This window comes from Odontesthes bonariensis, chromosome 22, assembly GCF_027942865.1.
Source record: "Odontesthes bonariensis isolate fOdoBon6 chromosome 22, fOdoBon6.hap1, whole genome shotgun sequence".
In the NCBI taxonomy this organism is placed as follows: domain Eukaryota; kingdom Metazoa; phylum Chordata; class Actinopteri; order Atheriniformes; family Atherinopsidae; genus Odontesthes; species Odontesthes bonariensis.
Genome location: NC_134527.1, coordinates 4,020,877 through 4,046,276, shown reverse-complemented (window position 1 = coordinate 4,046,276; position 25,400 = coordinate 4,020,877). Strand labels below are relative to the sequence as shown.

General features: G+C 44.2%; 3 protein-coding genes across 3 annotated transcripts in view; 2 read left to right on the top strand and 1 right to left on the bottom strand.

The window, feature by feature from the left end:
- The window catches only part of cfap44 (cilia and flagella associated protein 44), a 30,710-nt gene extending 14,601 nt beyond the window's left edge, over window positions 1–16,109 (top strand). Inside the window, 15 exon segments of the mRNA XM_075456508.1 lie at window positions 544–674; window positions 1,286–1,497; window positions 1,569–1,713; window positions 1,836–1,989; window positions 3,582–3,823; window positions 4,022–4,310; window positions 4,410–4,613; window positions 6,150–6,366; window positions 6,414–6,527; window positions 7,598–7,728; window positions 7,835–7,951; window positions 9,263–9,464; window positions 10,658–10,818; window positions 10,915–11,049; window positions 15,834–16,109. Of these exon segments, the coding sequence (XP_075312623.1) occupies window positions 544–674; window positions 1,286–1,497; window positions 1,569–1,713; window positions 1,836–1,989; window positions 3,582–3,823; window positions 4,022–4,310; window positions 4,410–4,613; window positions 6,150–6,366; window positions 6,414–6,527; window positions 7,598–7,728; window positions 7,835–7,951; window positions 9,263–9,464; window positions 10,658–10,818; window positions 10,915–11,049; window positions 15,834–16,088 (2,709 nt within the window). The 3' untranslated portion in view covers window positions 16,089–16,109.
- Window positions 16,110–18,035: 1,926 nt separating this feature from the next.
- Window positions 18,036–20,252, top strand: LOC142372655 (tripartite motif-containing protein 16-like). The gene has a single exon (XM_075455608.1). The coding sequence runs from the start codon at window positions 18,367–18,369 to the stop codon at window positions 20,047–20,049; it is 1,683 nt and encodes a 560-aa protein (XP_075311723.1). The 5' UTR covers window positions 18,036–18,366; the 3' UTR covers window positions 20,050–20,252.
- A 939-nt stretch (window positions 20,253–21,191) lies between these two features.
- brcc3 (BRCA1/BRCA2-containing complex, subunit 3) lies at window positions 21,192–24,864 on the bottom strand. The gene is made up of 2 exons (XM_075456001.1): window positions 24,012–24,864; window positions 21,192–23,136 (listed from the first exon to the last, which is right to left on the bottom strand). Exons 1-2 carry the CDS (start codon window positions 24,522–24,524, stop codon window positions 22,867–22,869), a joined length of 783 nt encoding a protein of 260 aa, XP_075312116.1. The 5' UTR covers window positions 24,525–24,864; the 3' UTR covers window positions 21,192–22,866.
- Window positions 24,865–25,400: the final 536 nt, after the last annotated feature.

Below are 25,400 nucleotides of genomic sequence, written 5' to 3'. Positions count from 1 at the left end.
CCATTTTCATTTTAAACTTCTTCCAGACGGCGGAGTCGACAGAACCAAAGTCATCTGTAAACACTGCCAAGTTGAATTGTCTTCTCAGCGTAGTAGTTCCAGTCTAAAATATCACTTAAAGGCAAAACACACAACTGATAGCAGCAAGTCATTCAAGGAAACAGACAGTGGAGCGAGGCTTCTACATAAAAACTACAGAAAGATGCTGATGTTAAAAGTGTGTTTGCACAACAAATGTTATGGCACTTTCATTCATATGGCAGCACATTTAAAATAAAACTAAATGCTAAAAGCTATACACTACTTTTGAATTCATTTTTGGATTCTGCGTACAAATGTGATTAATCGTTATTAATCAGGGAAATCATGTGATTAATCAGATTAAACATTTTAATCGTTGCCCAGTCCTAATTGAAATATAAAACATTGATATTGTTGTAGTACAAACTTCAAAAATTGGAAAGTATGGGATGGTATTGGCTTGTTTACGTAGAATTCATGTCATTGCGATGTCCTCAGTGTGTGTGGCTTGTGTTCCATTAGGAGCTGCAGTTGGATCGTCGTTTCTACGAACTTGCAGTGAAGCTGGAGGCCCAGAAGGTGATGGAGGTCAGAAGGCAGATGGCCTGGGAGCAGGAGCGCTGCAGCATTGCACTTGGAAAACTGCATGAATGGTACATGCATACGGGCCGGAGAAGTAGCTTTTATGTGGTCACACTTATTCGCTAAAACCTAGATGATCTGACCTCACAGAGGTCTTTGTCGCAGCAGAAACAGAAAGCACACATTATACTGTATTTTAATCTGGAATTCCAGCCACTGCGTGCACAATCTTGTTTATTAATGTCTAAATTTAAAACTAGGCCACATGAGCGATTGTGTTCCACCATCATTTTCACACAGTTATAATCCCAATCTCCAGTTTCAATGTAAATCAATCACTTTTTAAAATCTTCAGCACAACCCTTTAAGTCCTATAATACTCTGCTGGTGCATACAGATCTACCCGAGAGAAAGTATTAAAAACAGATTATTGCATTAGAGTCAAAGTGTTCAAATGTTTCAGCCAATTATTCTTCCCTTTATTTAATACAAACTGAATTAAATAAAGGGAAGTAAACTTGAGTGGTTGTAAGAATGATGATGAAACCAATATTTCATCTGCAGTCGTAAGTTATATTTAGTAAGAATATTTGTCTCCAAGCTTCAACCTTCTTGTTTTCTGGCATTTTCAGTTTGATTTTGGCACGATCTCCAATCAGAATCTCACAAATATGGTTCACAGGTTCAAGGACTCCCTTGAGACCAATCTTGTCACTGTGGTTGCCATCCGCACCAACCACAGAGTCTCCACGTACCGCCTGCCCACGCTCGACAAACGTTTGACCCAGGCCAGACGTCAGAGCTCAGCCAGCCAACCTGACCAAGACACCGAGACTGCGGTGGAACCCAGGAAGTCCAGAGCGGACCCTGCAAAGGACATCCACCAAATCGTGGGTAAGAAAGCCTCCGTGGGGTTGTTTCAGCTCTGATCTCGGGCCGCACTGACACCTGCGTGTGTTCTCCAGAGGATGAGGTGCTGCGCCCCCCGGTGGCTCCCCCGGCCAAGGTTAAGTTGGGAGATCGGCAGGAAGAGAGGCTCCGAAAGGCTGCAGAGAAAGCTGAGCAAGCTCGAGCCAAAATAGAGACGAGGAAGCAGGAATGGGCCCAGATGTGAGTTCAGATGTTATTCTACTCTACTGTAAAATCAACCCACATTTCCCAAGTAATGTACTCGGGTTGCTGGAGTTAAAATCAACTATAACTACTGGGATGCTCGAACGTTTGTGTCTCAGTTATGCAGAGAAACCAGGCGAGGACTACGAGGACCCGCAGGATGTTCAGGCCATCCAAGAAGCCAAAGAAAACGTCGGGGACTTCATTAAAGTGAAAAAGCTCAGGGTGAACGCTGAGAGGAAGAAAGAGGAACTGATTGCTTTGGAAGAAAAAGTACGAGCACACACAGTTAATTCTGCTGGTTTTCAGTTCAAGATAAACTCAGTCAGGGTGCTCGGTTTTTTTTCTCGTGAAAAATTAATCTGTTTGACAGACAAATGTCAGGGCCACAGTGAAAGCAGTGATCAAGTTACAGTTTCAAGGCCACGCTACATTTAAACTGGCAGAAGCTGACTTGTTAAGGCTCCACAATGAAAATGTCCCATTTCACTTATTTTCTGTATTGCAAACGCAAATGTAAAACTCATCTTTGTATTCTGAGTAGGGCTGGGCGAGTTAACTCATTATTATCGCGTTAACTCGTTAATTTTTTAACGCTGATAAATAATTTATCGTGCATTAATGCAGGTTTTTTTTTTGTTTGTTTTTTAAATTAAAAGAAAAAAAGAATTTGGTGGGGGGGGCTTTTGTGCCTTTAATGGAAAGGAAAGTTCAGAGAGACAGGAAGCAGGGGGCAGAGAGAGGGGGAACAACACGCAGCACAGGGCCGTCCGATGCGGGACTTGAACCGGGGCCAGCTGCAGCGAGGACTATAGCCTCTGTACATGGGGCGCCTGCTCAGCCCACTACGCCACGGACCACCCCTGTTTTATCATTTATTTTATTATTGTAAAAGTCTGTTGCTCACAGGCTTTTATTTTGTAAAAGTCTGTTGCTGTCTGCTGCGGAACTAGCCTGGGAATTCCCATGCTGCTTTGGGCGCAATTTCATTCTCACTGCAAAGTCAGCCTAGAAACCACCGCCCTTATTTTTGCCTGAGTTAGGGAACCAATCACAGAACGAGGGGGGGGGGCAGCAAGGCGATGACGACGTCTATGCGCGACACCGAAGCTTGTAGAGTGTTAATCCAACATGGCAGCGGACACAACGTTACCGTTCGATGCAGCCTTAGAAAGTGTTTTAAGTAGCTTAGAACGCAAGTTTACTTTTAAAAAAGAGCAACGTTTGGTGTTGAAAGATTTCATTGCCTTCTTCATCGTCGAATTTCTGTCGCTCTACATACGTCATCTGGTGTAAGTGATACAATTGGCTATGAATCGCGCGCAAAGCAGCATGGGAAGAACCAGACGCCATTTGATAGACATTCGTTGCGCCCAATAAACGGCTCTAGGCATTCGTAAACCACGCCCCAAATACGAGAAAATGCACACCTAGTTCCCAGACCACCATCTCATCCAGATGTGGACGCGTCAGCCAGGCTACTGCAGAACCGGAAAAGAAAGTAATCGGCGGATCCACCAAACATGGAGAAGGGTACGGAAGTTTTACAGACAGTGGAGCGAGGTTTCTACATAAAAACTACAGAAAGATGCTGATGTTAAAAGTGTGTTTGCACAACAAATGTTATGGCACTTTCATTCATATGGTAGCACATTTAAAATAAAACTAAATGCTAAAAGCTATACACTACTTTTGGATTCATTTTTGGATTTTGCGTACAAATGCGATTAATCGTGATTAATTAGATTAAACATTTTAATCGTTGCCCAGCCCTAATTCCGAGTGTTTCTGGGAACCCATCCAAAAGCAACTTGAAAAGTCTTATATTATGACACAGCTAACGTATTTCATGCCACTCTCTGCAGGTCCGTGCAAAGCAGACTGAGATGAACAGACGGATCGTAGCGCTTCGCGACTCCAAGCTCTGCCTGGTGTCTTGGTTGGCTGCTCAGGCTCAGCAGCTGGAGAAGGTCCAGCAGCGTCTGGCAGCCCATCTTCTCCGTCCTCCACCCTCCCTGCCCGTCATATTCCCAGAAGAAACGCCCGAGGAGAGACGGCGGTGCAGCCACAGCACGCTGGAGCGATACCGAACACTGAGGGAGCAGAGGTACAGTGTTTTTACTGGTTTTACTGGGAAATAGTTCTTTAGGAGACCAGCTGATCTGTAGCCACCGTCTGCTGTTAGTGTCTCCTTAGTGCAGGTAAAGATGTGAATAAACTCTGAGCATTCATCCTGTTTTGTTAAAGAAAGAAGAAAATATCTTCTGCATAGTTGCTGATTCCAGATTTTTTCCTTTTCAAACAGGTTGGAAAAGAATGAGGACCAGGAGAAGCGGGAAGGAGCTGTGGGCTTATTAGAGCAGCTGGAGAAAGAGAAGAAAGAACAAAAAGTGGAAGAGAGAAGAGATGAGGTGACTCCCAGTCCTTCTGCTTCATCAACCAGAGAAGAAGAAGAAGAAGAAGAAGAAGAAGAAGAAGAAGAAGAAGAAGAGACGGCAGAGGAAGAGGAGGCGGAGCTGAGCGAGCTGGAGGAGGAGCTACAGAGGGAGGAGGAGATCAGGCTGCTGCACGGGCAGAACTGTCTGCTGCAGCAGGTCATCATCCCTAAATAAGCTGTCTGTAGTCAAATGAAAGGCCAAGAGGTCGGATCAACTGTATAATAACAAAGAGGGCATCATTATGTTATCTTTTAGATGGAGAGTGCCATTTGCCAGTTTGACGCGGAGCTCCTGCGGCTGCGGCGCCGGAAGGTTTGTCTGGACTGCCAGCTGAAGGTGGCCGACCTGCGCCTGCTGACGCTGTCCCAGGAGATGCTGCTCCTCAAACAGTTTGAGAAGAGGGAGGGCGTCCTGCAGGAGAAGCTCAGCGGGTGCATTCAGGAGGAGAAGGGCATCGTGGTGAGGACAGAAAAAACACCTTCCTCACATTATGGCTTTTATTTAGGGCTGGGCAACGATTCAAATATTTAATCTAATTAATCACATGATTTCCCTCATTAATCACGATTAATCGCATTTGTACGCTAAATCCAAAAATGAATTCAAAAGTAGTGTATAGCTTTTAGTATTTAGTTTTATTTTAAATGTGCTGCCATATGAATGAAAGTGCCATAACTGTGTGAATGTGATGCATTCAACAGACTTTTACAATAATAAAACCTGCGTTAAATAATTAATGCGTTAACTCGATAATAACGAGTTAACTCGCCCAGCCCTACTTTTATTCTTACGAAACAACAACGTTTACCACACCAAGAAAATCTTGGACCCCTGCCACATGTTGAGCAACAGCGAAAGAGTTTGGACTTCTGAGGCGTACTTTCTGCATCATGGGATTGGGAAGATGGGAAGGCTGTGACCTTAACCCAGAACAATATGCCTGGAGCACGGAAAAAGTTATTTTTTATCACAGGTCCCCTTTAAGATGGCACTCGCTGCTCGATATTAGAATGAATTGGTAGACCCAAAAAAGCCTTTTTATTAGGGCTGGGTGAGTTAACTCGTTATTATCGAGTTAACGAATTAATTATTTAACGCCGACAAATATTTTATCGCGCATAAAACGCAGGTTTTATTATTTATTTTATTATTGTAAAAGTCTGCTGCTGTCTGCTGTGGAACAGGAAAAGAAAGTAATTGGCGGATTCACCAAACAGGGTCCGTGGCGTAGTGGGTTGAGCAGGCGCCCCATGTACAGAGGCTATAGTCCTCGCTGCAGCTGGCCCCGGTTTGAGTCCCGCACCTAGCGGCCCTTTGCTGCCTGTCTTCCCCCTCTCTCTGCCCCCTGCTTCCTGTCTCTCTCCAACTGTCCTATCATTAAAGGCATAAAAAGCCCCAAAAATATATTGAAAAAAAAGAAGAAGAAAAAAGTGTGTTTGCACAACAAATGTTATGGCACTTTCATTTATATGGAAGCACATTTAAAATAAAACTAAATGCTAAAAGCTATACACTACTTTTGGATTCATTTTTGGATTTTGCGTACAAATGCGATTAATCGCGATTAATCAGGGAAATCATGTGATTAATTAGATTAAACATTTTAATTGCTGCCCAGCCCTAGTTTTATCACAGGTCCCCTTTAAGATGGCACACGCTGCTCGATATTAGAATGAATTGGTAGACCAAAAAAAGCCATTTTGTACGTGAGACATTCAGGCCTGTTTTTCCTCTGTAACGGAACTCATTTGTTCTGAGCATTCACACATTCTGCAGATCAGGAGTTAGTTTTCAGTTTAACTCACCAAGGTCGTTCACCTCTGGCTTTGCCATGGCAACGGTCTAATCTGTCTCAGAGCAGGTCATTTATTTTGTGGATAAAAGATGAACACACAGGCCAAATGTATGTAGTTCCTTATATGCTGCCAGTCGTGTTAAACCTCTGACCACTGCTCACAGACACTCACATACGTCCTTCCATCCCTGTTTCCTCAGTCAAAGCTGGAGGAGTGTAACGAAGAGTTGGAACTGAAGAAAAGAGACATAGCCAAGCTGCAGGAGAGAGACAAGGCTCTGACTGCCGCCTTCCAGGCGTCTCTGGGAGAAAACAATCCGTTTGAAGAGTTCCTCACCAAAGTCTTTAAGAAGAAGGTCAAACGTGCGAAGAACAAAGGGGAGCAGGGAGGAAGTGAAGGTGAGGGTCTTTCCGGGTGTCTCGTTTTATTTTTTGTGCCCTTTTTGACCCCACGTTGTTTGCAGAAGAAGAGAAGGACAGCGACGAAGACTCCGACTCCGACAGTGACTGGGATGATGAGTTTGACAGCGACGCAGAGGAAGAAGGAGCGGCTCTGGATTACAGCGTTTGCCCAGCAGGTCAGAAATATTCCTATTACATTACCAGTGATGCTGTATGGGAAGTATTGAAGGTCCACTGGCCCTCTAACGTTTGCTACAGGACCACGAGAGACCTGCAGAGAGAAAGAAAAACATTTCTGTAATCCTGGCTTTAGCTCAATTTGGGGCGTCTTTTTTGTGCTGCGTCTGACTTCATTTATTTCCTGTCAAGACCCATACCTGTCAAGTTTTGGATTTTAAAATAAGGGAAATTTTCCGGCGCCCGCCGCGAGCAGTTTTTTGGCAAGCGGAGTGCCTTCTCTGTCGTGGTGTTCCTCATCCATCTCTGTTTTTTTCTGTATTATTCGCACGTTGTCAGTTCATCATCTGACGACACACACTAACCTGTAGAAGGCTACTGCAGGTGGCAGTTATCGGAAGGTTAGTGACAGAGCTCGGATTGGGAATGTTTTTTTGTGGGTTTTTTACTTCGCCCAGGCCCGGGGTATTGTTATTTTAAAAAAACACAAAATACGGGTGATTTAAGGGAAAATACTAATACGGGAGGAGGGCCGGAAAGAATAATAAAATACGGGACTTTCCCGGCCAAAACGGGATACTTGACTGGTATGTCAAGACCACAACAAACATCCAAAAAAAGCTTAGGCCAGGGATTCAAAGTCATGCCATAATAAGGAACAAATAGAGAGCTCTGGTGCTAGCTTGGCTATCAGTAAAGCAGGAAAGCAGGTAATAAGATTCAAGATTCAAGATAGATCTATTTGTCACATACACAATCATACACAGTACAATGGGCAGTGAAATTCTTCCTTGTCCTGCTACCAATAAAAAGAGAATTAAAATGAAATATGAATAAAAATGAATAAAAATGAATAAAAATGAATCAAAATGAATAAAAAATATAAAAGAAGAAGAAAAGAAAATGTATAAGGTATCTGAAATATACAGTCCTAAAGGCCAAGATATGACTCGTGTTCTCATAAACATGGCTCTCGTGGTTTAGTTTTGCATCATTTTGCCGTTTCTGTCCTTCACTGCACTTTAGCTTTTGTCCTCATTGGTCAGATTCTGTGTGTCTGATCTCCCAGGCTGCGAGCCAGTGCTGTTTGAGAACACCCTGCAGCTGCGCGAGCATCGGCTCGACCTGGAGGAACTGCTGGTGGAGGAGAGAAAGAGCGCTGAAGCTCTGAAGAAAGAGAGCGACACCCTCATGAAGAAGGTCAAACTGCGTTCCATCCTTCGGTTTTTATCACTGGCATGTTTGCAACCCTTTTTTTTCCCCCACTCACAATTTAGTGTATGCGTGTATTTTTGTTTTTTTGCAGAGGAAAGTGTTGAAGAGCAGTCGGCTGGCAGTGGAAGATGATTTGGAGTTAATCAACAAGGAGAAGCAGCAGAAAATGAATGAACTGGATGTGGTGGTTCCTCTCAGACTGCTCCAGGTAAACAGCCGGTTGGAGAGCATTGCATAACAATGCTAACCCTGTATCTCTGCAGAGCACTTTTATAAAAGCCAGGTTTAAAATAATGACAGTAATGATAATAATGTTCATAGGGTAAAAAAGTTAAAATGCAAAAAAAATGCTTTATTTGTCCCATAAAAAAGTTATTTAATTCAAAAGTCATTCTCACAATAACTAGAAAAAGTGAGAATGCTGATGAAGTTGAATGGGGATAGCTTATAATGCTAAGAAAAAGTTATTTAATGAAGTTTCATAAGGCCTGAAAGGTATTTATTAAAGGAGCTGGAACTGGATGGAGGCAGAAAACTACAGAAAAGAGAAGAAAAATGCAAAAAGGATTGGCAGTTGGAAGGTACTGCTGTGATTTAGAGGCTTCTAATTCAAAAAGTAAAGTTCTGAAGGCTATGAAAGTAACATTGGCTGAAAGAGGACACATTTTCCTACGTTTTAATGCTAAAATTATTTGTTTTTAAACTGTGACAGTTCAAAATTGGCGGAATATTTTAAAAAGCTGCATCATTCAATTATAGCTGAATGTCTTGTGTACATTTTAAAGTTTGAATGGCGTCTCCAGCTGAAAGGATGCTGAAGTAGTTAAGTTGTGCTTAATCAGCATTCTCACAACTAGAAAAGGAAGCTGTTCATGTGAAACAGCAGTGAGAATGCTGGTGAGCTGAATGGGGATAGCTGACCATGCTAAAAAAAAAAAAAGAAAAAGCTAAAAATCCTGAAAATTTAGCAGAAAGTTATTTGCTGAAGTTTCAAAAGGTCTGAAAGGTATTTATGAAAGGAGCTGGAGCTGGATGAAGGCAGAAAACTACAGAAAAGAGAAGAAAAATGCAAAAAGGATTGGCCCTTGGAAGGTACTGCTGTGATTTAGAGGCTTCTAATTCAAAAAGTAAAGTTCTGAAGGCTGTGAAAGTCACATTGGCTGAAAGAGGACACATGTTTTATGCTAGGACACATTTTTTATGTAGTTTTTATGCTAAAATTATTTGTTTTTAAAGTGTGACAGTTCAAAATTGGCAGAATATGAAGTAGTTAGGTTGTGCTTACAACGCACTTTACATTTTTGGTGGCTTCTGGTGATGTCTTCAGGATGACAACAAATCCACGAGCACTGTTGTGCAGGTACAGGGCTCGGATCGAGATTTGTTTTTGACGGCGGCGTATTAGCCCTGTTTGTGAGGCTTGGAGTCCGATTATCTGAGCAATTCCCAGCGACCATAGATGAAACACGCAGCTTTTTGATTTCCCTTTGCTCTTCCATCTCTTCCATGCGTCCAACAGGTTGAGTTTGTCACCAACGGCTCGGTGCCGTCGGACCTGAGCGAGGCGTTGGTGCTGGACAAGACGGAGATGCACAGGCTGCAGGAGCGCATCGACCAACTGGGGGTGGAAAAGCGAGATGTGAAAGATCTGTCCGGTCAAACTCACAAGCAGCGCGTCAGTCTCAAGCATGAACTGAAGGAGATGGCAGCCGGTATACAGGGTAAGAGCCATATGTCCTGCCCGGCTCCATGATACATTTTTATGCAGAGGTGGGTAGAGTAGCCAAAAATTGTACTCAAGTAAAAGTACTGTTACTTCAGAATAATATGACTCAAGTAAAAGTAAAAAGTAGTCATCCAAATAATTACTTGAGTAAGAGTAAAAAAGTGCTCGGTGAAAAAACTCCTCAAGTACTGAGTAACTGTTGAGTAACGTCTGATTTATTTGTTAACACAAGCATTCAATCAGACAGACAAAAATACTAAATAATCATCTTTAGGCAAATTAGAGTTCATCCAATTGATAAAATAAATTAAAATGAATGAATTAATTACAAAATAGCTTAAATTGAAATAATCCAAGTAAATTCAAGAACTTCTGTAAAAAAATATAAGAGACTTAGGAAACGTTTAAAACATGTGTAACCCATATGTAACCTAAAAAACAAACATTCACCTATCCATGGGGGGGAAAACGAGTTTAGGAAACTTAGCGCTACATGTTTCCTCAGGTTAGATGTTGAGTTTCTGCTGAAATGTGCGTTTGTTTTGGTTGACACAGAAGACACATAATGTAGCTGCTGTTTCTCACTCTTTGTAAGGTAAACATGCTTTCAGTATGAGGCCTCGTCTGCGTCTTCATTTCCCACCGTTGGTTCTGACATTTTTCATCTGTTTCTTTGTTTGTTTGCTACGACTGCTAATGCTAAAGCTAACCCGTCCCGCTGCTGAGATCGAGTATGGTCACGTGACGAGACTGCACGGCTGCGTCTGATTGGTGGAACACAGTCAGGTGGTAGAGCCTTTGGCGGAAGTCTCTCTCTCTGTCAGAATAAAACATTAAAATGAGGCGTACGCGGGGGGATAAAAATAATGAGGCATAGAATACCAAAGAGGTAAGAAGAAAAGTAACCAGCTCATTGTAGCCTAATGTAGCGGAGTAAGAGGACAGTTTCTGCTGCACACATCTACTCAAGGAAAAGTAAAAAGTATAGAGATTTAAAACTACTCCCAGAAGTATAATGTTTTCAAAAACTTACTCAAGTAAATGTAACTCGTTACTACCCACCTCTGGGTTTATGTCGCACATTACTGTGAGAAATGTTCCTACATTCTTTAATCCAGTTGCATGTTTAGCTGCGTGTTTCCTGATCTGTGGGTTTTTATTCGGCTGCTCTTACGTGTGTCCAAGTAGAGCTGGAGATGCAGTGCAATGAGCTGATGCTGACAAAGTTTGGGAAGCTGGTGGATCTGGAGTCTCTGCAGATGCTGTCGGGGAACAGGAGACTGGAGGAGCTCAAACGGGAGAAACTCCTCAAAGAAGCTGCGCATGCCAAGGAGATCAAAGACTGGGATGTGTGTGTCCATCGGCTACTTATCTTCACTTTTTCTTTTCATCGTTATAGAACTGATTGTTCCCTCTCTGGTTGTATGCGTGTTTGTCAAATTCAGACAAAGGTAGAGGAGGCGAAGGAGGCTCTGATGGAGGTGACCAGGCGCAACACGGAGCATCTCCGCATGATGACCAGCCTCTTGGACCAGAAGAGGGAGCTGGAGCTAAAACTCAGTGCCAGGCAGAGGAAAATGGTAACGTCTGAGCAGTAACTTCAGTTAAGACACATCAACAGTCTGAATAAAACAGATTGCCAACACCGTTTCCTTCTCTCAAATCTCACCACAGTCCTTAAAGTCCACTCAAAACATGACTCCCATCGTGTTTGACTTAAGTTTCCAGTTCTTCTGGGATCATTTAAAAACTAAAGTTAAATAGTGGAAGTCTGATTTGTTGCATTACAAATATTTTGGAAGCTATTTTTTCCACTTTTAGAAAAAACTTTTGCCACTTTGTTGATACTTTGACAATTAACTTTAAATGAAAGTGTTTGACCTTGTTAACAAGTACAAATCTTGTTTTTTTTTTTTTTATGTGTTATTGTACATATCATCAGCTTCAGCCATCGATGTTATGGCTGAGGATTCCTGCTTTGAATCAGCAGAGCACAACCTACAGTTTCAGAAAAGTGAGGTCATCATTGGAGGAACCAGTCCAAACTAGACCCAGGGTGGGATTATCAGACATCCCAAGTCTCCCGGAAGCTCCGGGAGTCTCCCTGATATTGATAGTTAATCACGGATGCCCGCAAGTCGGATAAAATATCCCGGATTTTAGACTATGCGAGGGAGTGGGGTTTTTTTTTCAATGCTAGTGAGGGCGTGCAGGCAACACAATAACTCGTGCACCATGCGCGTTTCGACTGCGCAGGCACGAGAGAGAGAGGGGTGTGAAACCTGTGCGTATCTGTCCAAAGCGGTGCTCTGTTCAACCAGCGTTCAGGGCGACTGCTTGTCAGAGGGAGCGCTGATTGGTTTAGTCAGCAAAATAAGCCAATAACGTTCGGTGTGGGAGGGCTTCGATTTACTCTCTGACAGTCACCTAAGTTACCACTCAAAACTGTGCATCCTGCCAAATGGCAGAGGGTGAATCCTCGAGTAAAAAACGAAAATATAAGACTCATTTTACAGCAGAATATACTAAAGTATATCCATGTCTAGTGAAGGTGAAGAATGATGACATTGTCCACGGCGGATTTAATGACTGTAAAACATGTGGAGGTAGGCTAAGTTAAACGAGCCATCATCTGCATTTTATTTCTGTAGGTTAAATCCTGTTATAAAATAAAGCAAAACGTATCAAAGACTTATTTAAAGTATCAAAACACATTTAGTTACTAAATTGTGTAGGCCTATATCTAACTAGCCAGCTACAGTATCTAACTATCTATATCCAGCCTGTCTAAGCCTTTTAAAAAATCCCCAATTTAATTGAGCAAATTAAGCGTAAATTAATTAAAGAAAATATGTAGAAATGATAGGCCTAATTATTATATTATATCACTTACCGTTAGTGAATAAACAGTTGGTGAAAAGTTGCACAAGCACAAGCTAGGTGGAGAAGTTAGTTGCATTTGTATTAGCTTAGTTTTGAATACAAACATGGTAATAAACATGTTAGCACTGTGGCCCGCTTCACATATGGGTTCTACAAAAAAAGGCGTCATTAAACTACCATGTTCCTCTTTGGTAGTTCACACATGCCAAACAACGGCAGGGCATCGAGAGGCGCTTACACACAGCAAGTTGAGCATTGCAGAATCGGCTGAGAACAGTTATAGCTACAACAAGAACAATGGGACTCATGCAAGAACATTTTCGTATTTTTATTCTAAATTTCTCTCACATTTTTCGTACGAAGGTCTCGTACGAACACGCCACGTCAGATTCAACAAGCGCTCTTAACTTCGGAAAAAGTGTGTAAACGACCTGCGTAAATGATGAATCACACCTGTGCGTATCTAAGTTCACGTGCACGAGGATAGTAGATATGCATTCTCCACGCCCTAAATGATACCATACAAGGCTGTGCTTCCTCTCTCCTGTGCCAGGAAGTGTTGAGTCATGAGAATGGCATCAAGGCGCAAAAAGAACAACTTTAGGCGCTCTGAGACTGAAGTTCTGCTTTCAGAGATCCAAAAAGGAAAATCTGTCATTTTTACCAGTGTCAGCAGTGGAATTACGGGACCTGCTAAAGCGAAGAAATGGGAAGCAATTACGAGTGCTGTTAATACCATGTCACCGAAATAAAAAAATAAATGGTTTGATATGAAAATGGCTTAAAAAAAACTCCTCGCCATGGGCAGGCGCTCGATGACTGCAACTAAAGCCGTGCAGTCAGTTGTTGCCTCATCATGATGGCACTTTGATGGGGTGGTCCACGAGGGGGGTCTCCTGCCACCACACCTTCTGGTCTGCCTGGGCTGGTTCAGATGGAGACCCTCGTTCATGGCAATATTGCGCCATGAACGAGGCATCGAGACACACCCACCTGGCCTTCAGCTCAGTGCGCTTCCGACAGCACGGGTGTTTGAATGCGTATATGTGTCTAGTGCTCCAATTATGATTGGCAGTCCAGCCACGGGATGAAAGTCCCTCTTAATCTGTACTTGTTGGACAGCGGTGTAGGGGAAACTGATGTACCATGGGTGATAAACTGATGAGAGCTTTGATGACCAAGGGGAGCGCACGACTCACAGAGGACTGGGACACCCCCGATCTGTCTCCAATCTCCCTCTGAAAGGTTTCAGTGGCCAAAAATCCAAGGGTGGTGAGGACCTGGACGTGTGGTGGAACTGGGTTTGATCGGCGTGTTTTTCTCTGGAGTTGTGTCTCTAGAAAGCTGCATATTTGCAGCAGCACAGTCCTTGGGAATCTTAATCGCGATGTCAGCCATTCATCTGTCTCCACACGGTCTCTTCCAAGAGCCTGACGCGCTAAGGCATCCAAAAGTAGCAAGACAGCCGCTGCGCTTCCCGTTACAGATTCAAACAGAATAATGTCAACATAATTATGGGGTATAATGTATATTTATTTATGTTTTCTTCAAAGTAATTAAATATAAAATCCAGTAGTCAAGCAATCTTGATTGGAATAACAGCGGACTATTTTACGAAACTCCTACGACAGGTCTGGATCACACGTAAATTCTGTTCGTACCTGAAAGAAAACGTAAAAATACGAAAAGATTGGTGAATGCGCAAATTCTCTTAAATCACTCGTACGGACGATTTAAGAACAAATCTGTGCGTACGAACGGTTCTTGCATGAGGCCCAATGCTTTTTACCTACTGGTCCAAAAGACCTGTAGAAAACGCCTTTATTAGCCTAGTAATCCAGACCCGTACAGCAAAAAGCTGTACAGGGGTCTAGTGACGCTGGATAGCAGTGTGGGCGGGATAAACGGCTGTCTGTCAAGTTCAACGCCACGCAATAGGATGGCGCAACAACCAATCAGAGCCATGAAGAAGTTTTACGTAGTCAACGCGACGGAATGGTTTGTAGTCTATGGCCTGAAAAGCTAATTTCTCTTAAGCTCTAAACTCTGTAAATATATAACTTTAGCAACATTTGAAACATTTTCAGGCGAGAAAATAGTCGTTTAGACCCCCAAGGTGTTGAAAATCTGACAAAATACCGGCTATTTACAATTTTGTTCCCACGAATTCAGCGCTACTAAAGCTAGCCGCAGTGAGCAACGCGCTTCCGGTTTTGCCGTTTTGACTGCTCTCGTCCCGTTAACGGAATTTGACCGTTCAAATGCCTTACCGGAGAGTTTTGTCAGCTCTGAAACGAAGATCGGCCCGCCGTCTTCGGTACTTCATGCTCGCAATCGACTGGGGAAAGCCTGTTCGCCGGGCGCAGCCATTGTTTACCTCTCTCTGGAACTTTTTTTTTTTTTTTTTACCTCTCTCTGGAACTACACACTGAAACGTCCCACCTCTGTCGTTACTAGGTAGCCCGGCCTCCGACCCCGCTCCTCACGATTTGATTGGCTCGATTAAGTTTTGATTTGGAACCTCGCAAAACGACCACAAGTGACTAGACTAGCCCCGGAGCAAATTCCATTTGCGGCCGCTAGGGGCGTCTAGATTTCTAGGCTACGCCTTTATAGCAACAGAAGGCGAAAACGTTACCATCTGGCATGATTTAGCTTCTTCTTGAGAATTGCTCTTTGGTTCAAACATGCCCTGCTAAATTACGCAAATATTAGATGGGGCCACTTCAGCATGTATCTCTTTCATCGAATGAGCAGAGAGGCCAGAGTCGTACCCAAAGCATTTAAAGGCAATGATGTCTTTTGTCAGGGCAAAACGTTTTGAGAAGCACAAAGCTTCAGTCAGCATGATACATGTTTAAGTTCATTACATTTAACGTGCTTACTGAGTTCCAGCCTCGCTAGTTGGCTGGGGCCACAAAAATAAAGCGTTTTGCTTCTCAGAACAATATGCGTTCAAAAGAGTAATACATTTGCATCACAAAATGGTTCTCCAGGAAAAAGTCAGACCTCACTATCGCTTGGCCCTATTTTCTCTCCCTTCGTATCACTGCCTGTTGCCGACAGCCACGCCTGTTACGGTGTTTGCTGCTCGGTCTGCACAGCAGGCAGTGATACGAAGGGAGAGAAAATAGGGCCAAGAGATTGTGAGGTCTGACTTTTTCCTGGATTTTACTACTTTTACTACAATTGTATTGCTCTTTTGAACGCATATTGTTTTGAGAAGCAAAACGCTTTATTTTTTAAGCCCCAGCTTCGTCACATAGCTTTATCTGTCTGTATAAGCTGATAATAATGTCATGTATTCTGGTTTGCTCTCCAGGGTCCCGTCGTTACATCCAAAGTCTATGAAAACGGGTCCAGAATAGAATTCGTAATTAAACATGTCTAAGCTTGAGTTGTATTTGTAGTGACGGGCATAAAGGTACTGAATACATGTTTGTCCAGACAATATTTAGTGCATATGCTCATCCGTCTGTAGGGCAGACAGCAGTTCCAGGACAACAGGAGACACATGGACCAGGAGGCCATTCAGAGGCTCCAGGACCTGGTGAAAAGACAGTCCCAGCAAGTTGAGATCCTCCAGAGGGAGATCACCCTCCTGTCCCTCAAAGGAGGCCACGTCTTGCCCCCTGACTACACCAGGTTGCCCCCACTTGCCCCCTTGCCAAGCCCAATGAGAGATATCCACATTGGGAAACAAAGACCATTCAAGGAACCAAAACTCACCCCGTAGACGAGGGCCTGAGCTAACTGATTCTGGTCAGAGGCAAGAAAATAATGATAATCACACACACTTAATATGCTTTGATATAAGTTATCTACTGACCCCAGTAGTGTTATTCCTGCACTGTTCTCTGTGTAAAAGGGATAAACATCGGTCTGCCAGTGCAGTCGGGCCAATGTAACGGTGTGCTGTACTTCAATAAGGTGTGCACATCAACAAAATTAGAAATGTATTATATTTCTCCCAAAATAAATGTGTTTTAATTCTAAGAATTACTGTCAAAGAAATATCTGTTAGCTGAGGGCTTACAAGGATACAACTGTTCCCACGGCCACGAAACGGACTGATCTGACAGGTAGTTTTCACACATTAATTCAGAGTGAGATAAGTGTGACTGATTTTAAATGTTAAAACATACGAGTAAAACCAGCCATCAGTACGATGCCCATGGAAATCTGATTTTGACCACCTACGGTGTCAGAAAAGTAAAGTAGTTAGAACCAATTCTGACTCCTTGCTTGCTGGGTGGGGCTTTACATCTAAACTGCTTGTTTCAATGAATAACTAGCAAGCTACATTAGAAGTTAGCGCAAGCTAGGTGCAGAAAGCTGCTGCTCGTCTGGTGTTCAACCTCCCCAAGTTCTCCCACACCACTCCCCTTCTCCGCTCTCTGCACTGGCTCCCTGTAGCTGCAGCATCCAGTTTCAGACTCTGGTGCTGGCCTACAGGGCAGTGGAAGGAGCAGCTCCTTCATACCTCCAGGCTGAGGTCCAGTTTCAGACTCTGGTGCTGGCCTACAGGGCAGTGGAAGGAGCAGCTCCTTCATGCCTCCAGGCTGTGGTCCAGTTTCAGACTCTGGTGCTGGCCTACAGGGCAGTGGAAGGAGCAGCTCCTTCATGCCTCCAGGCTGTGGTCCAGTTTCAGACTCTGGTGCTGGCCTACAGGGCAGTGGAAGGAGCAGCTCCTTCATACCTCCAGGCTGTGGTCCAGTTTCAGACTCTGGTGCTGGCCTACAGGGCAGTGGAAGGAGCAGCTCCTTCATGCCTCCAGGCTGAGGTCCAGTTTCAGACTCTGGTGCTGGCCTACAGGGCAGTGGAAGCAACAGCTCTTTCATACCTCCAGGCTGTGGTCCACCCCTACACCCCCACCCGACCACCTCGCTCTGCGGCCTCCAGGCACCTGGCTGCCCCCTCACTCAGTGGTCCCTGGGCACCATCCACAAGGTCACGACTTTTCTCTGTTCTGGCGCCCCGATGGTGGAACGATCTCCCGACTGATATCAGGACAGCTGAGTCGCTGCCCATCTTTGGCCGCAGGCTGCAAACCCACCTCTGCAGGAAACACTACCCTGATCCGCCCTCTGAGGACAGCACCTGCTTCGTCCCAGCTTCTCACGCGCTTATTTGTTTCCTAAATTGTCTTCCCATTTGTCTCGGTACCTAACTTACCGCACTTACTCTAGCACAAGTTATGCTCTTAGCTGTTTGGTTTCGGAAGGAAATGCACTTATGATTCCTTGTGACCTGAAGTTCTTTTGCCTACTGATGTGGAACACACTTATTGTGAGTCGCTTTGGTTAAAAGCGTCTGCAGAATGACCGTAATGTGATGTAATGGTCGGGAAATGCTTCTGTCAGGAAAGTTCCCCAAAGATAAGTATCACCTGAGGTGAGTGAATGAAGTGGAATGGCAGGTGTTCAGCGTGACATCAGAGGTGGTCATGGGACATGGTGGCAACTCTCCACCGGGTCAAACGTGATGAAACTGGTATGAGCAGCGATGTCGATGGAAATGAGGGAGTGGCTGGCAATGTTACATTTTTACAAGCTGCATGTGAGGGTGGCAAAGCACGAATGATAAGATAACGATGAGATAAGACCAAGCACGACTGCAGCTCTCTCTGGCATGTGGTAGAACTGGACTATCACCTCTTTTCTCTCTGCCAGTGTACCTTCTAAAAAGATGTTAATGTTTAACGTCTTAAGGCAAAGTTTAACATCTGGATTCTGGATTAATGGCTTCTTTAAAGAATGAAACTTGACTTGAACCCACTTGGGGCTGTTGGGCCAATGTTTCTCAGCCACTTGGGGGAAGTCTCATAAATATTTGGAAGAGTCTGACGTGGCATTAAAAGGAGCACATACGACTGTAGCTTCCTCTTTGGAACCACTCCTCTTTCTGGATTTTTTAGAATCCGACAGTTCCTGCTCCCTCCCTCCCTCTGTGCCAACAAAGTTCACACTCCGTCCCATTTAGAAACATTTGCTGACTCTTGTCTTGAAGTTGAAATGGCACAGCAGGGATTTAAGTCTGAAATGCTCAGATGTCCGGTCTGTCTGGACCTGCTCAAGGATCCCGTGACTATTCCCTGCGGGCACAGCTACTGCATGAGCTGCATCAGAAGTCACTGGGATGCGGAGGATCATAGGGGAATGCACAGCTGCCCTCAGTGCAGGCAGACCTTCACACCCAGGCCGAAGCTGGTGAAAAACACCATGTTTGCTGAACTGGTGGAAGAGATGCAGAAGACGGGACTCCAGACGTCTCCACCTGATCATTTCTTTGCCGGACCGGAGGATGTGGCCTGTGATTTGTGCACGGCGAGGAAGCTGAAAGCCGTGAAGTCCTGTCTGCAGTGCCTGGTCTCTTTCTGCCAACAGCACCTCCAGCCTCACTTTGAATCCGCCGCTTTTGAAAAACACAAGCTGGTCGACCCGTCCACGAAGCTCCAGGAGAACATCTGCGCTCATCACGGCGAGGCGGTGAGGATGTTCTGCCGCACCGATCGGCAGTGCATCTGTTTTCTCTGCTCCTTGGGTGAACATAAAGGCCACGACACAGTGTCAGCTGCAGCGGAGCGGGCCGAGAGGCAGAAGCAGCTCACGCCGAGGCGTCAAGACGTTCAGCAGAGATTTCAGAAAAGAGAGACGGATGTGAAGGTGCTCCTGCAGGAGGTGAAGGCCATCAGTCGCTCCGCTGATAAAGCTGAGACGGATTGTGAGAATATCTTCACCGAGCTGATCGGTCTCCTTCAGAAAAAGAGCTCCGATGTGAAGCAGCAGATCAGGAAGCAGCGGGACGCCGAGGTCGACCGGGCCAAGAAGCTTCTGCGGAAGCTGGAGCAGGAGATCACCGAGCTGAAAGCAAAGGATGCCGAGCTGGAACGGCTCTCTCAAACGGAGGATCACACTCAGTTCCTGCGCGTTTTCTGCACTTTACTGTCAGAATTAAGTGAATCCGCAGAATCATTTTGCCCCCAGCAGCGGCCGCTGCGGCACTTTGAGGACGTGACGACCGCCGTGGTGGAAATGAAGGAGAAACTACTGGGCGTTCTCTATGAAGAAGGAGCAAACATTTCCCGGGCAGTGGGTGAAGTGGACGTGTTGCTGCCTCATCCAGAGCCCGAGTCCAGAGCCGAGTTCTTAAAGCATTCATGTCGTATCACACTGGATCCAAACACTGTGAATAAGCACCTGCTTCTATCCGAGGGAAACAGGAAAGCAACGTACTCGTCTAAAACTCAGAGGTACCCCAAGCACGCCGAGAGGTTTCTGAACAGGTCCCAGGTCCTGAGCACAGAAACTCTGACCGGACGCCGTTACTGGGAGGTGGAGTGGGACGGGATAGGCGCCTACATAGCTGTCGCATACAAGGACATCCGCAGAGCCGGACATGAGAGCGAATTTGGGGACAATGATAAGTCTTGGGCGTTACGGTGTGCAGCTGTTTCATATGAATTTATCCATAACAGTATGAGCACGTCCATCTCAAGTCCTGAGTCCTCCAGAATAGGAGTGTACCTGGACCACAAGGCAGGTGTTCTGTCCTTCTACAGCGTCTCCGACACCATGACTCTGCTCCACAGAGTCCAGACCACCTTCACTCAGCCGCTCCACGCTGGCTTCAGAGCATATCACTTCATCTATGGGTCCACAGCTGAGTTTTGTGAGCTACAAAGTGAAAAGTTGTGAGTTCTTCTACGTACCAAACCGGACAGGAATGTGAAGATTTGTTTGTTCATGCAGTTTCAGATTGTGTTGATTACATGTGCTCACAGAGCTGGGCCCCCAGCTGCTGCCCAGAAACAAGTGAGGGCCAACCTCATCAGTACAGGTAATATCTGTATGTGTCCTTACTCATGCTGTATACTTTTTTACGGAAGCCCTAAACGGCCATAGATACATACATTTTATTCCATCCGTTTTCTCATGATAACGAGATAATTATGTTGTTATCTCGAGAAAGCAATGATGGTTTTCTCGTGATAACGAGTTACTTTACCAATGGTTTTCGAGGCCAGTTTTTCTCCCCAGTCTGCCCCTGTTTATATGTGTTTATATGTATTTCTGGCAAAGGTTTTAACCACCCTTTCATTAAAAAAAAAAAAAATGTATACGTATTACGGCCGCTCTGGGCTTCCGTACTTTTTGAATCATCATTTAGATTATTTAATTAGGGCTGGGCGAGTTAACTCGTTATTATCGCGTTAACTTGTTAATTATTTAACGCCAGTAAATATTTTATCGCGCATTAACGCAGGTTTTATTATCGTAAAAGTCTGTTAAATGCTCAAAGCTATACACTACTTTTGAATTTATTTTTGGATTTGGTGTACAAATGTGATTAATCGTGATTAATCAGGGAAATTATGTGATTAATTTGATTAAAAAATTTGAATCGCTGCCCAGCACTAATCTGTATGTATCGTTACTCATGCTGTATACTTTTTGAATCATCATTTAGATTATTATAATACTTCTGTACTTCTCCATAATGTCTATCTCATCCAATCAGAGAAATACTGTAATAATGTAAATATGTTCAGCAAAGCAATTTAGAGACAATCTGATCAATAAATGTAACAGTAATAAATCTTTTTTGTGTGGGCAGAACTTCATGGTTTCATACGTCGAGGTGATTTAAAATGAAGCTCATCTAAACATACATCCCAAACATATTACTGACACCTGGTGGTGAAACACGAGATAACAGGAAGTTGGAAACCCTTCAGAGCAGCTGACTAGGTTTGTCTGGAGTTTCCGCGTGTTTCAACAAACCTGTTATGTTTCTTTACTCACATTCACAGCAATAAATGATGACTTGAATCCAAAGATACAGCGAAAAACTTCTTTACTGTTCAAGTGCAAATTCACTCATACATATCAATCCGCCAAAAGATGCAATTAACCTGTAACTACATTTATCGCATTTACAAAAGTAGTGCCGTTTTTCCTATTGAGAGTATAGCTGTGCTTTCTAAACATGTTGTATTATATTAAACTGTGTTTTCAATACATAATAAAACAGAGCGAGAACACAGAGAGAACAAATGCTCATTAAACGAGACTCCGGTGAGCAGATGCTTCCTGACGGTGACTGCAACATGTTTCTGAGTTCCTGAGGCCAAAGAAACAAACTAACTGCGCCGACGTTTTTCTGACAAATGATGGCGATAAATTCTGCCTTTGCTAATCTTACTGTTTGTCAGACAGGTTTAAATCTGAGGCTGTTCGACTACATGTCTCCACATCAAACTGCTCTGCTCTTTCTCCACATGGATGCAAATATCTGGGGGGAAAAAATCCGATCTAATCGCACATAACATATCCGGCCCTGCTTTACGACGCTGAAGTTGGCATCCGATTCGCCAATGAATCTACAGCCTCTTTAGAATAATTCCATCCAGATTTGAGCAGTCTAACTATTGTAGTTTCCATACAGAACTGTTTTGGCCGATCAAAATAAAAAAAAATGCAGTAAAATGGCCCTGTTCTGCATTTTCACAGATCAGAAAAAGGTTTTACAAATCCCAGACAAGGTGTTAATGAATCTACAGCCTCTTTAGAATAACTCTATCCAGATTTGAGCAGTCTAACTGTTGTAGTTTCCATACAGGACCCAGTTCAGGGTGATGAGAATACAAAAAAATGCAGTGAAATGCCCCTTTATGCCCATCCCTTTAATTCGCCAATCCGATGCCAACTTCAGCGTCCTCCCTGCTTTGCCATTTCCTCCCTAAAAAAGGCCTGATCCAACCACGGGAACCAAACACACCAATAGTAATGGTTCTTGAGTCAAAGGTTCTGTTAAAAGAAGAAATGAACTCGGCTTCCCAAACTCATTTTTATTCAAACGTCCCAAAAGATGCCTGCAGGAGAACAAAAGAACAGGAAAAGTAACACCCGACACCAGACTCTGATCTGTGGAGGCGGGACATTTATTCACGAGTGTTCAAAGTCAAACATCATTTTAAATAGTTTTAAAAAAGCTTCTATGGGGTTTGACTTTTTGGGCTAAAGAAAAGCTTCTTCTCTTGGTTGTGGAAGGGACATCTTTCCCTCCCTGTCACGGATTCATTAACAAACCCAGTAAAGTGATTATTGTTCACAGATGTTCACCCAACACTTTTGCCTCTATGGAGAAGCCAAGATGCAGTTAAAATAAAATAATTTTCTGCATTAGAGTAAGTAATAAAGACTGGAACTCCGTCCAGAAGCTCAGAGTCAACAGTTTATTTAAGGCTCCAGCTCCCGGCCCAGCTCACGGAGCTCCCGGCCCGGCTCACGGAGCTCCCGGCCCGGCTCACGGAGCTCCCGGCCCGGCTCACGGAGCCCCGGCCCGGCTCACGGAGCTCCCAGCCCGGCTCACGGAGCCCCGGCCCGGCTCACGGAGCCCCGGCCCGGCTCACGGAGCCCCGGCCCGGCTCACGGAGCTCCCGGCCCGGCTCACGGAGCTCCCGGCCCGGCTCACGGAGCTCCCGGCCCGGCTCACGGAGCTCCCGGCCCGGCTCACGGAGCAGCCAGCTCCCGCTGCAGCCTCTCCTTCTCCCGCTGCAGCTCCACGACGCTCTGCTGGTTCTGCTCCAGCCGGTCCTCCAGCCACTGCAGCAGCGGCCCGCTCACCGCCGACATCTGGCTGCACAGGTTCTTGGTGAACACCGAGCCGTTGTGGATCTTGGTGACGGGGTCCAGGTGCGCCAGGCTGTGGATCTTGCGGTAGGTGTCCTGCTCCTCCTGGCACAGGATGCGCGGCAGCTCCACCGCAGACTCCAGGCACACCTGGAACCCCAAAACAATTTGCCGTCATCTTTGATGCAATCCCACCTGGTGTGATAATCTTATTTAAAAGCAACACATCTGCCTCTATACTCGATGCTCCCTCCACTGAGGTAACCAACTCACCAGTTGGGAAAATATGTTTTGAGCCTTCTTCTAGCAAGAACAATTGTAAAATTCGTCCTCTTTTCCAATGTAATATCAGATCTGTTTCTCCTGTCATTTTTCACTGGAATAGTTGTGCAAATGATTTATGCTGGGATAAAATTTGGTCTCTTCCTCAAAAATTCTTTGTGCTTAATAAGGTTAAAGAAGTGTCATTCAAAATTATTCATAGATGTTACCCAGTTAAATCATTCTTTATCTATTTCAATTTTGTTGATCTTGATCTGAAGTGTGCCTTCTGTGACACAAGATATTTGTAGATTTATTTTAGATAATATATGCTGTGATTTTGAGCTCCTTCTGCAAAATGTCATTTTTGGTTTTTATAAAGAGTGAAAAAGAATATTTTTTAAAAATTAATCTCGTTTTAATTCTTGCTAAGTATTACATCCACAAATGTAAATTTGCCAAAGTGAAACCCAATTTTTGTGCTTTCGTGATAGAACTCCAGATGTATCTCAAGTCAATTTCCTCCTCTAATAACAAGAAAGCTATCAAAACTATAAATCTACTCTCCCACTTTGAAATCTTTAACTCAGTGTAATCCACATTGTTCTTTTTCTCTCTCTCTTTATTTCTCTCTCCTTTATTTCTCTATTTTTCTCTCTTCATTTCTCTCTCTTTATTTATCTCTCTCTATATATATTTATTTATTTAAACTACTTGTCATGTTTTTGTATCTTGTAAAGCAAAATAAAGACTCCAAGGCACACCTTTCCGATGGCCTCGCGGGGCACGACGTGGATCGGGATCTCCACCCGCTCGTACTCGGAGCCCTTCTGCGCCTGCGCGGACTGGAAGCAGGTGTACAGCACCCGGCCCGTCCTGGTGTTCTTGTCCTCGATGAAGCAGGAGAAGATGAGGCCCACGAAGCCCTGGTCCAGCATCTGGTACATGGCCTGCGTGCGCACGTCCACGTGGGAGGGCCACACGGTGATGTGCGGGTGGGAGTGGTACCAGCCGACCACCCGCATCGGCCTCCCGCTCATGTCGGCCAGCCGCTCCGCCTCCGTGGAGGCCGCGGACAGCTGCTCCGGGGAGATCTCCACCCGGTCCTTCCGCTTGTCCGAGCGGCGGAGGATGATGACGGAGTGGATGTGCACGATGCGGCTGAGCTCCACCTCTCCGATGCACAGCCCCATCACCTCCTCCTTCTCCGTGCTCAGCGCGTGGTTCATGCACACCAGGAAGGCGTCCGACTCCAAGTGGACCGCGCTCACAGCCATGATTATATTTTCCTCTCAAGCCCAAGACGTAAACACAAGCAGCGCCCGGAATGGCGCTTCACTTCCGTGTTCTTCTTCTTCTTCTTCTTGTAATTTATTGGCGCTTAGCATCCGTAATGTTGCATTACCGCCACCGACGGTACAATTATGTAACTGCGGGTGTGGAGCGTCGACGAAGGAGTGACTAAATCAAATAAAAAAAAGAAAATAAATAGACAAATAAATAAACAATTCACTAAATAAAAAAAATTAAACAAAATCCTTTCAAAAAGTACTGTAGTCTTTAAGAAATTAAACACAAACAACGCCGGGAATGGCGCTTCACTTCCGTGTTCTGTGGTGCTACGCAGAAATACGTCCGTGTTGGTGCAGCGGCTCTTCTTCTTCTTGTAATTCATTGGCGGTTAGTATCCGTAATGTTGCATTACCGCCACCAACTGGTAAGGAGTGTGGATCACATGACAATTATATGTACATATATTTATATTTATATATATATATATATATATATACACATAGTCCCTACTCATATGCTCTCATTTATATACTTTATATATACTAAATTCTATTATACAAGCTATATATATATATATATATATATATATATATATATATATATATATATATATATATATATATATATATATATACACATAGTCCCTACTCATATACTCTCATTTATATACTTTATATATACTAAATTCTATTATACAAGCTACACTGTTTTAAATAATAAAAAATAACCTGATATCCTCTGTTTCCTGATTCTTTTTGCAATAAATCTACTATATCCAATTTCATTTTCATCCTACTAAGATTTCTAATTAAATTATTTCTCTGAGCCTGATAATTCCTACAATATAAAATAACATGTTC